The 15,803-nt window shown below is 44.4% G+C and overlaps 1 protein-coding gene across 3 annotated transcripts; it reads left to right on the forward strand.

Moving 5' to 3' along the window:
• Positions 1-600: 600 nt before the first annotated feature.
• On the forward strand, positions 601-14,482 carry disp3 (dispatched RND transporter family member 3). 3 transcript variants are annotated; one of them, XM_046033760.1, is made up of 22 exons: positions 601-760; positions 983-1,085; positions 5,715-6,725; positions 6,819-7,038; positions 7,181-7,317; positions 7,446-7,580; positions 8,078-8,238; positions 8,415-8,554; positions 8,675-8,766; positions 8,859-9,056; positions 9,431-9,592; positions 9,672-9,818; positions 9,911-10,047; positions 10,171-10,340; positions 10,436-10,566; positions 10,856-11,040; positions 11,147-11,273; positions 11,840-11,985; positions 12,096-12,255; positions 12,378-12,491; positions 12,610-12,782; positions 12,965-14,482. In XM_046033760.1, the coding sequence occupies exons 3-22, from the start codon at positions 5,723-5,725 to the stop codon at positions 13,319-13,321; spliced, it is 4,095 nt and encodes a 1,364-aa protein (XP_045889716.1). In that variant the 5' UTR covers positions 601-760; positions 983-1,085; positions 5,715-5,722; the 3' UTR covers positions 13,322-14,482. The 3 variants fall into 3 exon arrangements, with proteins under 3 accessions (XP_045889716.1, XP_045889717.1, XP_045889718.1); XM_046033761.1 differs by having other exon boundaries at positions 10,877-11,040; XM_046033762.1 differs by having other exon boundaries at positions 8,892-9,056.
• The last annotated feature ends 1,321 nt before the right edge of the window (positions 14,483-15,803 follow it).

Raw genomic sequence — 15,803 nt, forward strand, 5'->3', positions numbered from 1 at the left:
TGATGGATTATTTGCTTTTGATGTCAAGGCAATCCCAAATTTAACCTGAACAGAGGTTCAGAAGTGAGATGATCGATGAGTTGAATGTGGCAGTAAGAGAGGAGAGCTGGTCATTAATGTTAGATGACAGTGAGCCAGAGAAAGCATTATTGGCACAACAAGGTAAACATGCCAAGTCAAATCAGTGCTGAATTTACAAACTCTACAACATATTAGTAAAACGCACAGCAGTCAAACTGCATCTACAACAGAGCCAGATTGGACTGCTTCATTTCATCTGGGGTGAGAGCACCATGCTTGAGAGGGAAGATGAACCACGAGCTCATAAAGTCTTACTCCGTGTGATTATTTTAAATTGCCTGTACTTTCTCTCCATCTGTAGCCAGTTATTCTGATCACCCTTTTTCAACACACCACACCTCCCCACCAACTGAGGCTAGACCAGACCATACCAACTCTGACAACAAGGGAGGGGGCTCGGCTGCAGTATCATGACGGCTGCATCATTTTGTTTGCATAAAACCAGCTTAATTAAAGTGTAACGAGTCAAAGACGAGTTTTGATTGATTGTTTTTTTTTAAAATCCCTCCAGGATCTCCTGCCTTCCATCCGTGGATTACAGAGGTTTTCGGGCTGTATTCCCCTCCTCGTCGCTCCTCCACCGGTGAGCCAGTCAGCAGAGCAAGCTGAACAAAGCCATGGGAGAGAGGAGCTTCTGGGAAGAAATGTCTCTCACTGACTCTGTCGCCTGGACAACCGGGTAAGAGAGGAGGGGAGGGTGCACGGGAGAGAGAAAGGACCATAAGGAGCATAAAAGGAGAGGAAAACAACACATTAGTAACTGCTGAGATTAGCGGATTCCTTTAGAGAGTGTGTGGGGGTGGATTTTTTACATTCTCTTATGAGGGTTCCCTTAGTGTCTCTCTCTCTTGAGTTATTAACTATGACAATAAAGCACTATTTTTTTTTACCCCCACACCAGAGCATGGAGGGGATGAAACTGAAGAGCACAAGTTCAGCACATTACAAGTGGACCCAGTAGGCCTGAATGCTCCACCTGTAAATTCTCGGGTCATCAGCCTCAGGTAAGAGTCTCCTCGGTGCTGCAGTTGTTTGCTTTGAGAGGGATGCCTGTGTTTTTGCCTGATTTGATGATATAAATATTAGTTGTGCAGTTATCTTGAAAATGAACGAGAAAGTCACAAATGGTTCAACAAATCAATAAAAGCTCATCCCACCTGCCTGCAGGCAGCTTCGAATATCAGAGTAACTCTGAAGCGGACAAGTTTTGGGAAATAGCATTTATTATGCGTTTGAGTCAAAAAGAAAAAAAATAAACTACAGTCACCGTAGTGTGGGGCTTATTTGTTCCGTTTTATTGAGGTGAGTGAGAGAAATTGCGTGGTACAGCCCCGGGATGCTTCGCACAGCGTGCACAGAGCCTTATGCTTCCTTCGGTGCGAGCATGCATTCATCGACAATAAGAAAATGAACACCGCTGTTAGGCGCAAATGGACCTCGAGAGTTTGACTTGACTCCGGATTCACAGCGCTTGAAGGATAGAAGGCACGTCCGCTATAAACATACTGCTGAGCGCTCATGCATAAGGAATATATTCAGAGCGCTAGTGGTGAAATCAATGCCCCCTTTAAACGAGGTGGTATGCTGGCTGACTTTACACCAGGCTGAATGTGTGTGGGGCAAGAGGCAGCATGCGATATCCATGGAAGAGATGGGAAAGAGAGAAACTGAGGAGGATGGGTTTATTTTTAGCTCCTGTCAGTAATTAAGGTAAAAAAATCTCTCAACTTTGTAGACAAGATAGAGAGAGAGAAAAGGCCGACAGATTGAAGGGAGGAAAAGGGCAAGAGAGTGAGGGATGGCGTTCAAAAGGAGGGCTGAGAGAGATGATTATAGGTGATGGGTTCAGGATCACAGCAGGCTTGGATTGCTCAGCGCTCCCACCTCACCTATCTGACACAATCCAGAGATGTAGAGGAAGGGTAAAAACGCTGACACTCAGTTTATCCGCGTTTTTTTTTATTGGAGAGAAAATACATGTGAAATGTGGTCTAGTGGAGCACACCCTCCTTTTTGCTTACAATTGGCTGAACACGACACAGACAGCCCAAATACATCACTGTTCTGCACAACCAGGTCCATCAAATGCAGCTGCTGTCCTTTGGAGCATGCAGATGCAGTGGGCCCTCCTGGGCGCACTCTATTTAAAAAAAAAAATAAATCAATGAAAAAGCTACAGAGAAAGTTCAACATTGAGTTTTAGGTGAGGAAAGGCAATGGTATCCAATACAGTCCCACAGCATAGGCTACATATACAAGAACTGGTTCATCTTTCAGGGATTTATTTCATACCCCAAAAGCTGCAAATAGATGTTCATTTCAGGCCTCAGTGCATTGAACACCGTAGACAAAGAAACAGACTAATTCATAAGAAGACAGTTTTAATATAGACTGAGCCATATGGGAGGCAACTTTTATTCCAATTAATACAGGAAGTGTTGAGAGTCAGGACAGAACAGACGCAAACAACGCTCAGGATTAAACAGGTTTTTATGAGAAAAACGGAGAAGTCGCTGAGGGAGTGGAGATGAAGTAGAGATGGACGCCAGGGAACGCAGGCACACGGTGGACCAAGGAGCAGGTGGGGCAGAGGAGGCTGAGGCGAGGGAGCTGAAGGGAACAGAGGAATGAGGAGGAGAGGAGGCCCAGGGGAACTGACTGGAGGGATGGGAGAAGGAGTGTGGTGGCAGGCAGACTGGCAACGCCCGAGGGGAAAGGGCAGGTAGGCGAGCCCAGCTGACACGACGGTGGACGGAGGTGAGTGAACCTGGGGAAAGGCAGGCAGAGTTAATCACTGAGAGAACAGAGATGTTGCAGGATTCACAGAGACTTCAGTAATGCAGCAGCACCAGGTCAACCACGAGCAACCACGATCAAGCCAAGATTGCGTGGAGAACCGGGGTTGATATACTGGCAGAGATGGAGTTGATTGCTGGCAGGTGTGGCAGGCAGAGGAGACGGCTGATGAGGTGCAGGTGAGGATCGTCAGCTGGGCTCAGGAGCGGAGAGAGAGGGAGAACACAAGCAAGGAGAGCGGAGGAGACACAGAGAGGCAGGCAAAACACGGGAAAACAGAATGCAGGAAAAAAGGAGAAACACACAGGACACTCACCGTCAGCCGGGCTGCCACCATAACAGAAAGCAGGCCAAATATGCTAAATTTTTAATCCACACCTGCAAAGGGTTTAAATCAGCTGTGCACTCCTAATCTTGAATGAACAATTCTGGGAGCTTGTAAACACATTAGTTATACCAGACTCTGCTCTGCTCGCAGCTCTGTTCACCACTTATAAATATTGTACATGAGGTGCAATGTTCTTGGAAGCGAAGAAGCATCAGACTCATCAAGAAGAGAGAAAAGGATGTGTCCCTGAAGTCGTACATCACTTTAGTTCTTATCTTTCCTCCACTGTACCTGCATGATGTCTGTTGCCAGGTACACAGTAGGCAATAAGGTTGGCATAAAGCACAGAGCTCTGCCTTAATGCCTAACACGCACTAAGTCTGCATCATGAGTCTCTAATGAGTTCCTCAGACTGTCAGACTTTGACATCTGCACCACTAATCAGCCTGTTTTGATGTTGAAAGGGACACAAAAATGGAGCTGTGGAGATGTGCCGATAGTCCTCTCACTTAATTTCTTCCCCCATGAATATTAAACAGCAGAAAAGCACAATTTCTTTGTTTGAAGGGTGACATCTGTGGTGTGTGTTTGTGACTTCAGTCATTCCCCAGGCTTCTCTGTCCTCCCGTTTCCCCCATCCACTTCTCTCGTCATATTCCTGTGCTTGTGTGCATGCCTCCTCTCATCTTCTGTTGACGAGAGCACCATCATCAAAACAAGCTGGAGAAGGAGCAAGGAGATGTAACAGGATTACAAGAATCTAATTACCAAAATCAACAGCTGTATTCTGTTACTGTAAATGCACAATTATATCTCACATTTTTGTTAAAGATCGGGCACATAATTGGTCACATTACTTGGACAGATAAACATTTAAAGGGGAAAAGGCAGCTTGTGTGGCATTACGGAAAATAACATAATACTGCTCATTTCCCATGTTGGGTGCAGTCATAGTGCCCCCCCTCCACCCAAGTTACAGCCTGTAAATTGGAACAAATTATTTCCCATGTTATTATAGAAATAATAGGCACTGTAATCCAAAAGTAACTGAAAATAATTAGAGGATTTTGTTGCAATATTTGGTTCTCTGTTTTCACACTTTCCCAACACCATTAATGAATTTGTCCTCTAAAAGACCATGAAGCTGTGTGGGCAGACGCTGGTCTGCTGCTCTCCCATTAAAAGGTGCACTGGTGTCCTTGTCTGTGAGAAAGATGACATGGTCATTAATAAAAGTGTTGTGCAAATTTAAAAACAAAATGACCCAAAATAAGTCCTTCTTCACAGCGTATTAGGCACACTGGAGCTCTTGGTTTTCAACTCAGCAGGCTTTCTTATCTCTTTCATAAAAGGAGAATTCCTCCATAAAAATGCATTAGCATATGTAAGACCTGCGGACATTTGAGAACATTAAAATCAGTCTCTCTCATAAAGTGAGAGTGCTATGGCTGTTAATGATGTGGCAATGAAAACATATCCATGTGCTGCTCCACTACCATTGAGCTGGAGACTGACTTTGTGGACAGTGACCGCACACAAGGTGATTTTCTGCAGCAGGCATGAGCACATTTTCTCCTTTAGCACTACCATGAAATAAAGTTCATTCAGGTATAAGAGCACAAACAAAAACCCCATAAATCAGTAAGACTGCAGTTCATTTTAAGCCCCAGAGTTTGTCTCTCAAGAGTCTTTCTTCTCCGCTTTCTAACACCAGGCTTCTTGGTCATTTTTACAAATATTGATTAAATGGTATAATTTATAATTTCTTCTTTTTTTGATGATGGATTCTCACTTCAGCTACATAGCTGAGCGCAGCTATCGTTTTACAGATAATCAAGATTCACTGTCTTACCTGGCTGACCTTAAAGAACTGTCCTAAAGAGAATAGATAAATTGCTGCTGTTAGCCGGCTCACTGCCACTTGAATAAAAACCGTCTGCAGTATCTTGTGTGTAGAGAAGTAGAAAAAAGTGGCACCTGTTGACACTATTAGTCAAAGGCTGCCTATCACAGGAGATAACCCCCTCTTATTCCACAAATCAGTCTAATATCTCACTCGCTCTTCTTGTCAGTAATTAGACAAGTGAGATGATTTAATTTGCTGCAGAGCAGACACAGCTACTTCGACTGCTGATATGTAGAAAGCCACCAGCAGACTCTTTCCGGGTGATAATGTTTTGCTCACGCTGACAGAGAGAAGAATTAAATCACAGCTTTTAGCCTGTCTCACCCTCAAGCTCTTGTGATCAGCATCTTAAAGCTCATCCATCCATTTTCTATTATAAGCCCTTGAGAAAATAAGGTCTCCTCTCCTTAGTTTTCTCCATGTGAGATGCCAATGGAAGCCCTTCGTTGACAACTGCTTGAGGACAGACTTAATTCACACATCCTTGCTTGCTATGTGCAACTTTGGAAGTTACCCTGTCCTTCATTTTGTCTGACGCTAATGTCAGAAAGGGGTGTTGCTTGAAGTGAGCGATGATTTAGTGGTGTTATGTATCCCTGACAGGTGCCAGCATGGATGTGGAGGATGAGCCACTGCTGTTCCAGACCAGCTGGGGAGGGGAGGAAGAAGAGGATGAGGGGGAGGAGGAGGAGGGGGGGCAGGAGGAAGAAGATGGAGTAGCACAGGCAGCAGGACAGAGCTGTTTCTCTGGGGAGGTGTGTGGGCTGTGGAGGGCTTTGGGGTGGGTGTACACACAGCCCTGGGCCAGTGGAGTGGTTTTAGGGGTACTTGTCCTGCTACCATGTGCCCTGTTTGCCTTCATGCTCCTCTACTGCCCTCCTCTGGACATAGACCTCTCCTACAGTGCCTTTGAGGTCCACAGTCACTTCTCTGCCGAGCGCTTCGACGCCCTTGCCATAGCTGTAAAGACTCAGCTGGGTTCCTGGGACAGGCGTAGGCGAGACTTAGATAACAGCGAGTCTGAGGCCCTGCGGGTGCTTCTGCTGGAGAAGCTGGGCAGACAGGGAGTTTTCAACAGGACAGATAATGAGGGCATGAGGTCCTCCACTCGTCAAAACAACCCTTTACATGCAGGAGATGATCAGAGGAGGGGAGCGGCAGCGGGGAGAGATAAAATGACTGTGCCTGATTTGGGTCAGAAGGAAATGGGGAAGCATAAGAACTTAGATCACATAGCAGAGGAGTACGAGGAGAGATCATGGGATGGAAACTCCACTTTGTCGCTCATTAGGAGGCGCAGGTTTGCTCCCAATTACTACTTGCAGAGCCAGGCTCTGTGGAGGATCGAGCTGGTGTATGTGGCTCAAGGGGAGGGCGATCGCAACATCTTCACCCCAGAACGCCTGCAGACGATTCACCACGTTGAGCGGCTGCTCATGCAGCACCCGCAGTTTCACCAGTTCTGCTGGAAGCCTCTAGAGATGTTGAGGGATCTGCCACTGGGACCGTCCTACTGCTCACCACCCAGCTCCCTCCTGTCTTACCTCTACCCCAGTGAGAGAGGAGGGAAGATATACTATGATGGCATGGGCCCAGATCTTGCTGATATTCAAGGTGAGTCCACAATGAAGAAAGGGGAACAAAGAACAGCTTTCAAGCATAAAGGAATACCTGTAAAAGTCCTCCTAACAGTGAATGTATTCCCAGGTTCTCTCAAGCTGGCCATCACCCACCCACAGTTCTACTGGTACGTGGATGAGAGTCTGTCCCCTGAGCACCTCTCCTCCTCTCTCTTACGCAGTGAGATCCACTTCGGAGCTCCTCTTCCTTCCTACTACTCCCTGCAGGACCGATCTGACGAGCAAAGATCTCGCTTCAAAAACTTTGTGGTTCAGTATGCAGGCATCCTGGCCAAGCAATCTACCAGGTCAGGAGAAAATTACTGCAGTATCGACCATTTATTACAGCACATTGTCATTCCATTCAGGGGTTGTTTTGCTGCATTATTTACGTGTACTACACTTTGTTGCAGTTGAAATGTGATTTTGTATCTGCTTCCCTCGTCCCAGCCAGGTGAAGGTGCTGTATGGGGGAACAGAGCTGTTTGATGATGAGGTGAGACACACTTTCCACAATGACATGATGCTGGCGGTCATCAGCGGAGCCTGCATTACTGTGCTCGTCTATGTCCTTACCTCCTTTTCTGGTACAGTACAACCTGTTCCTTATTTTACTTGCATTGGTGTGTATACATGTGTTTGAACTGTCAAAGTCGGTTATTTGGTAGCATATGCACAATTACAAGCTCCTTGCTGTTTTCTTGCCTCTCTGCAGTGTTTCTAACTTTCTTCGGACTCACTAGCATCGGACTGAGCTGCTTGATGGCTCTTTTCTTATACCATGTTGTCTTTGGTGTGAGGTACCTGGGCATTCTCAATGGAGTTGCAGCCTTTGTCATTCTTGGCATTGGTAAGGGAAAAGCAATACATCAACTTCTTCATAAATGGAACAGTTTGACATTTTGGGAAATACACATATCGGTTTTCTTTCTGAGAGTTAGATGAGTAGATCAATACCACTTTCATGTCTGTATGTTAAAGATGATGCATAGAGCCAGCAACTGGTTACCTAAGCTTACTGTAGTATAATGAGTGCAAGCAGGAGAAAACAGCTAGCATCGTTCTGTGTAACGGTGACAAAATTCACCTACCAGCGTCTCTAAAGCAGCAGCACACAAATCCCTGCAAAACAACAACCACCAGCAGCCAGTTAGTTAAACTAATATACTTTGAATAAACATATGGGGTACTGTACAGAGGTGACAGTGTCATCAATCTTCTTCTAATGTGTTTTTCCCAAAATTTTAAAATATTCCTTTAAAGGTCGAAAAAAACAAAAAACCTTTTACAGTGCATTTACTATAATATGTGATAAGGCATCTCTTTTGTTCTCTCACTGTTGTTTAGGCGTGGATGATGTCTTTGTGTTCATCAGCACCTTCAGACAGGCTTCTCATCTGCACCAGCCGCAGCAACGGATGATCTACACAATTAAAACAGCTGGCCGAGCTACTTTCCTCACCTCCTTCACCACCGCAGCTGCCTATGCTGCTAACACCTTCTCCCAGGTAATCATAAGAAGAGGAATGCAGCCGTTAAAAGGAACTGTACAGGATGTATAAATGACTCCCCTGCTATGGATGAATAGGAGTGCCTCTCTCAGCAGACAGCCATTTTCATGCGATAAGCACAAATTGAATGTTTCAAGGTCCTTTACACTGTGCTTCGTTTAACTGACACTTAGATCCCAGCCGTGCATGACTTCGGCCTATTCATGGCCCTCATTGTCAGCTGCTGCTGGCTTTGGGTATCCGTCCTGATGCCTGCCGCCCTTTGTGTCTGGACTGAGTGTGTGGAGCCTCAGGAACGTGCCTGGTTGAATTGGTGAGGCGTCATTTCCTAACGTTTTGTGTGTGATGTTGTTTGTGCATGCTGCGTGACACCACGGACGAGATGTAATCCCTTCAGCTGTCTCTCTCCCTAAACTTCCTCCTCCTTCTGAAGCTCGAAGCTATTTTCCGGCCTGTCAGCAAGCCACAGCCCTTTGTCAGATGAGGATGACGATGTGGCCCTTCTGTCAGTGGAGATGGAGCCAGGTGAGATTATTATCTCCCCAGCATTGAATGAATGATGGGGGGGGGGTAATGGGAAAGGGATTGAATCCAGGCTGTAAAACTCTGCTGTGCAGGCACCACTAAGCCCCTGTCTCTGTCTGGGCCAGGCTCCTGTGACACAGACGGCGATGCAGCCATTCTTTCCCTGTTAGTGGAGACACCTCTGTCCCCTCCAGGGCAGCAGCATGAGGGTGTGGTGAGCACAAATCTCCAGTGGGCCCTGAAGCACTTAGTGGCAGAGCCAGCTGTGGAGCGACGAAAAGCTGTTCTAGGTGAGATTTGATATAAACTAGAAACTCACAAGGATTTTGACACGGCAAAGCTCAATTTATATTCAAGAACTTCAACTTAACAAGATCAGGGAGAAATGTCTATGTATCTGTCAAGCTCTTGATCAATGATTTAGACATGAGAGTGACTTGCAGCTCAAATGAGAACTGTGGAGAAATGTAGTAATCTCTGTCCGGCCTGAGGGGATTTAATCTGTCAGAGGAAGAGCAATCGCTTATCATGAAGTATTCATCGTCCCTCTTTTCAGGAGTAACTGTAATTGATCCTTGTTCCTCATCTGTCCCTCAGCTGCTCTATCTACTCCATCAGACCCTCCTCTCTGCCATTGTTTATCATTGTCTCTCTGTCGGCCCAGGTGTCTTCCTCCTGGTTCTGCTCTTATCTGCCGGGTGCTGCTGTCTCCTGAGGCCGGCCACTCACGCCCCCCTTCTTTTCCGCCGGGACACAAACCTCCAGGCTCTGTTGGCTCTGAGGAGCAACCTCAGTGGTCAAGGCATCTCCTGCCCTATGTGCTCAGGTGAGACTGTGGCAGTGGTGGAAACACTCACCTGTTAACCTCAGAGATCCAAAATAAATATCTGAAATGTGTCCTGCAGGTGTGTTCATGGAAAAGCCCCACCCTTTGTACAACCACTCTTCCTCGTCATCATTTAAGTTTTCTACACATCAGCAGACCCCGAGCACAATGACCTCCACTGCTCCTCAGAGCTCGGTAAAACCAAATTCAAGCACCAACCAAACAGGTAAAACATTCAGCACGTAACAATCCTCTTCCTCCTTAATGTAAACCTGGTTTCAAAACTTTTTTGAAATATTGCACTTTGTACTTTTTTAGGCTCTTTACTTACAGTGTACATATCAAAGTTGGACCTCAGAACATCTACAACCCTTTACCGATTCTCCCTTAACACCAGCACTCCTTCCCCGTGGAAACTGTGCAGCACAGAGCATGAAGATGTTTCATCATTTCAGGTTAGAGAGCAAAAAAACTCAACTTGATAATTTATTTCATATAATCAGTTGTAACTTTATGTCCCCCAACAGTGATATGTGCCAGTTAAGCAGCTTATAACTAATCTTGTTTTATCTGAATAGGCTTATAATCAGCCCAGCAGCAATTACACCACCAGACTGACAGTGTGTGTTTCCCGTGTGTACCACCCGTACCCCAGCTGGATGATCACATCCGCTTCATGTGACCCCCGTCATGGCTGGACGGCAGAGTTTTCCTTTTATGCAGCTTCGTCTCCGCAGCAGCACAGCAGGTGAAAGGACAAATGAGGAAATCGGAGTTATATAAATTAAGATGAACTTGTTTTAGTGGAAAATCTCTCATTTCCGCTTTGCTTTCTCCTCTTAGGAGACTGTACTTTTCCCAGTGCCGTCTGAGACCTCATCCCAGCCGAGTGTGTGTCAACCCGCCTGGCTGCGGCGTCAGTTCTGGGCCTGATGGACCCACACAGGGAAGCTTTTATATTCCTCTCCCCAGTGGTGAGCGAGCTAGTGTCAGAAAGCATCATTAACATGAAGACGGTTTGTTAGCCCATCAGGAAAACTGTTTTCGCACTGCATGTGTCACATTGCTGAAATGTCTTTTTTATGTCATTTATTTTCATAGACAGAGAATATGCAGTGATATGAAGTGTTATGACACTTTTTTCAGACTCTCAATCTCTGAACACACTAGGGGATTTTTCTACAGTACTCCAGTTGTTCACATACTTTCACAGTATATGAATAAATGCTATTTAGAGATTTTTCCCTGATTCTATTTTCAAAGATCTGTCATCTTCTGCCAAAGCAAACCCATCCAAAACGTTTGGCTTCAACCCATGCAGCGGTGGTGCATGTGGCCAACCAGCGGTGCGTCCTCTGGTCGACACCGGGGCGATGGTCTTTGTTGTGTTTGGCATCTTGGGAGTCAACCGAACCGAACACAGGGACAACCATGTTATTGGAGATATGGTGAGGCTCGCACCTGTGTCAATATGACTGAATAATTAACAGAAATAAATCAGATCCAGATATTAAAATGACGTGTGGTTAATGTGGTGTTTGATTCTCTCCAAAGGGCAGCATTATTTTGGATCCAGACTTTGATATTTTCCAAGAAATGGGGCATCTTTGCAAAATCTGTAAAGCTATTAGTGCAAACAGACAACTTGTGAAGCCAGGAGGAGCGCAGTGTTTGCCTTCAGGTAACACTCAAATTCAATTCAGAGTGAAATCTCTTATTTTAGCATAAAATATCACAAAACAATGACATAAACCTCACGGAGCTGAAAGGGGTTTTTGATTACTTAATTAGTTATTGATAAACAAAAAAATGTCTGATCAATTTTATTGTTAAAGTAATTTTTTAAACAGAAGTTCCAGCTTCTCAAATGTGAATATTTGCTTCTTTTATAGCAACTTAATTATTTTTGGATTGCTGGTTGGATAAAACAGGACATCTGATGTTAACTTTAGGTTTGGGAAAATGTGATGCCTATTTCTCTTGATCAGCAAATCAGCAGATTAATCGATAATGAAAATAATCAGTAGTTGCAGCCATAAAACCTTATTTATATAGCACAAAACTGTGATGTGCTTTAACAATGAGGTAAAAAAAAACACGCAGCAAATCAAATGCTGAGCAAAAAAGTAAATGTAAAATATGAAATTAAATTCTGATCAAATAATCATATATATATATATATATATATATATATATATAGAGGATGAAAGTGAGTTAAAGAAAAGTCCTTTCTTTTGTTCTCTTCAGGTAATAAACTGTCCTCTATTCTGCCTCTGCTCCATCCTGAGTGTCACTCTCTACCTGAACCAAACCTGCTCCCGGGGCAGCTCTCCCATGGAGCGGTGGGAATGCATGGAGGCAAGGTCCGCTGGCTGTCCATGGCCTTTGAGTCTGTAAGTGCCTTCCTCTTTCAGATTTTCATCTTCCTGCATCACAGAGCAGCACTTTTCTGCTTCACTTTCAGTTCGTGCCGTGCCTAATGCTCTACCTCTCTTCTCCCAAGACCACATACAAGGGGAAATCCTCCTTTCAGACCTATTCCGACTTCCTTCAGTGGGAGAACTTCATCCAGGAGCAGCTCGCCTCCCTCCCGCAGTCCTCCGCTCTGCAACGGGGTTTCCAGACCTGCGAGCACTGGAAGCAAATCTTCATGGAAATCATAGGCAAGTGAGGTGGCAATGCATGTTGAAGAGATCTGTTTTTTTCTTCTGCAAACTGAAGAGGGAGAGGGAGAGCAGCAGCATGTAAATATCTGATAATATACCGCTCTCTGGTCTGTTTGTAGGTGTGGAGAGTGCCCTCTGGAGTCTGCTGCTGTCCCTGGCCATCTGTGTGGCAGCTGTGTCTGTGTTTACTGCACATCCTTTGCTGCTGCTGCCAGTACTCATAACCATTCTAGGTAAGAGATGAAGTTGCATATTCATGTTTGGAAGTGACTTTTAATGAATTTCTAAAATTGAATAATCAGGCCCGGTTCAGGATCATGTGTGTGATTACTGGTTTTTGGCCTTCAACAGGAGTGATCTGTCTGGTGGTGGCAGTTATGTATTGGCTGAGCTGGGAGATGGGAGCAGTGGAGGCGATTTCTCTGTCTATACTGGTGGGATCTTCAGTGGATTACTGTCTGCACCTGGTGGAGGGATACCTGCTGGCCGGGGAGACATTGCCCTCAACGCCTGGTCATAATTCGGTATGGCAGTGTAAATTTGTTTCACAGCAGCAATTATGAAAAACTTCCACAGCATGTTTTCTGTTTACACACATGCTGAAACAAACTAATGACTAAGATTTGGGATTTAATAAGGCGAGAAGCGGCCTGAAGGCTCATAAATCAAGAGGAGCAGCTCCTAGTAAACTGTGTTTTGTTTGCAGGAGCCTTCGGCAGAGAGGCAGAGGCGGACTCTGCAGGCAGTGAACCATGTTGGCGTTGCCATAGTGTCCAGCGCCATCACCACAGTGATCTCCACAGTCCCTCTCTTCTTCTGTGTGATTGTGCCTTTCGCCAAGTTTGGCCAGATAGTGGCCATTAACACCGCCGTCTCCATTTTGTTCACCCTGACCGTGACTGTGGCCATGCTGGCGTGCATGGCCCCCGCTCGCTTCAGCAGACCCCCCGGCGCTGTGTTGAAGGCCAGCCTGGCCGTGATGGCGGCAACAGCCTTGGGAGCAGCTCTGTGCTGGGTGGGAGGACAACTGGGAGCGTTGGCCTGGCAAACAATCAGCACGTAACCTCAACCGTTTGCCAACTCACACTGATGTCAGGCAGAGGAGTTCCTCTGTATGCAAAAATAAAATCTGTAAGCACTATTTTCCTCCCTCTTTAGGAGGAATATCAGATCAGTAAACGATCCTGTACTTTACAGCACAAAGATGTCAGAATTTATTCCATAAGTAGAAGCTGTTTGTCATCACAAAATACATCATTTCACTTGAATTGATCAGTGGATTGTAAGTATTACCCATTAGGGACCTCTTTAAATATAGTGTAAATGATTATGTGACTTGAACATTTGGGTTGACATGATGATTCAGCTGAGTTTTTTTTTTTTTTTTTCTCGATCCGATATCACCTTCAGCCTAGAGGTGGAGATGATGAGAACCACTGGCTGAGTCCCAGTTTTCATCAGAGTGTAACTTATTGAGTTGTGAAGAGCCACTGACTGTTCTGTGACCTGCTGTTGTGAACACTGTCAGGGCGTTGCGCTCTGACGTGTGTGAAGATTAATGTTACTGATTCACATGATTCATGGCCATCTTGTGAAACATCACTTTTGTGTTTTCTTAGCTGTGCACTGAATGTGTTTTCAGCCACATTTGTAACAAAAGGTTATGATGTCATAATGTGGCTGGATTAAAAGTTGTATTAGTCAAATGTATACTGTGCACAGTTTTGTTAAATGTGATGTAAATGTTTCAGTATGCTGCACTCACACATTCTGAAGTAAATCTCTGATGCTGCCAGCACACACTTGTTCTGAAGGGTTGTGCATACCAACACTCAAGACATCATTTCTCTTTTTTGATCCTTTCACATGTTTCTATCTTAGATCTCAAACTGCATTACGGTCTCTATTGTTGTCATCAGCACCAATTGAAAGAGACCTCTTGTCGGGTCCTCGGGTGTAACCTCCACACGCCCTCCATCACACTTGTAGGCACTCACTGTAACCAACTCTGCTCCCTCCTCTGCTCTCACACAATTTAGAGCACCACTCATACACCCATCTACGCCGGCTTCGGTCTACCCTGTAGTGCAGGTGGGGCCATTTGTCAAACCACATAACACATTAATGGTCAGGGACTGGGACTGACTCAATTGCGGCAAGAGCAGTAAATTTTTGTTTTGTGTATGTGGTACTTGTGAATGTCAAATAAAACAGCTGCAGAAAGCCTTGGGTCTTTTCTTCTGTGAAAGCTCAGCATGGTTTTCTTCTGCATTGTTATGTAACAAAGCAGCAGGGCAGGATGAAGACCTGTCACTGTTTCTGGGAGAGCTACAGTCGACATCGTCACATCTCTGGCTGGCTAACGTTAATTATTCATATGAAATGGTTCAGATTTTACACTGAATTGCAGGGCATCAATGTTTCATGTCTGCCATTAAACAAAAGGAAGTTGTTCTACATACAGCGGTGTATGAAGGAAACCGATATATGAAGATAAAAACAAATACTTTGAGTAAAAGCAGAAAAACCTTGGCAGACTTGTTCTGTAGGGTCCTCATTATTTGATGAAGCAGCAGGACCAAATTTAATATGCTACAGTAGAAAAAGAAAATAGGTGTGTTATCAATTGTCAGTGGAGGAACTTCTATAGAGTTTGAATGCCAGTGTAACATTTGTTTAAAAGTGAAAAGGAGACAATTTTTTAGTATGCTTCTTATGTGGAGATCACATTTCCTTCAAATAACAAGTATGTGCATAAAGAAATAATTTAACAAGGGTAAGATGTTATGTTTCAACAGTCCGCACTTACTGGAGCAAAGATACTGCATTTCTTTCAATGTAGTTTCTACATTAATGTTTTTATTTGTGTTGGTTCCTCTATGGCTAAATGAGTGCGAGTTCACTGTATTTACTATTGACTAAAAAGACACAGGACACATTTCAATCTGATACAGACACGTGTAGTAAAGTTACACAGTCAGATTACAAGAATCCAAAATATGCTGAATATGCTAAATGATACCAATCAATCAAAAAAAAAGTGGGATGAGTATGTGAAATTCAGATTTCATCGAAAGCAAACATGTTTATGTAAAAAGGTACCTGCATCTTTCGTGAATGTGAAATATGTCTTGATCCTATTAAAGTGTTTGTCTGAAATGTCTCAGCCAGACTGCAGTCTCGTTACATCTGCATGTATTTTGCAGGACATAATTTTGGGATAAGTAGTTTGAGGGCCAATTTCAGTTGTGCCAGTTGTCTGTGAAACAACTCTGCTCTGCTCCTTGTGTTTTTATAAAAAAAGCACAACAGAATAGTAATGGAAAAATTACTGAGGGAGCGTGAGGTTACATGTAGGAGAATGGATATTTAGCACGGTGGAAAAGAAAATGCTTTCCTACTAGAGTCTGAAATGACAAGCTCCATCTATAAATAGTGACTCAAAGATTAGATGAATTAAGGACATTTATATATGGCTTTGTTGTTAGCTAGATGTGAAATATTCATCTGAAACATATTTCAGATGTGTGCAATTTAAGTCCTCA

This window comes from Micropterus dolomieu, linkage group LG21, assembly GCF_021292245.1.
Source record: "Micropterus dolomieu isolate WLL.071019.BEF.003 ecotype Adirondacks linkage group LG21, ASM2129224v1, whole genome shotgun sequence".
Classification (NCBI taxonomy): Eukaryota; Metazoa; Chordata; class Actinopteri; order Centrarchiformes; family Centrarchidae; genus Micropterus; species Micropterus dolomieu.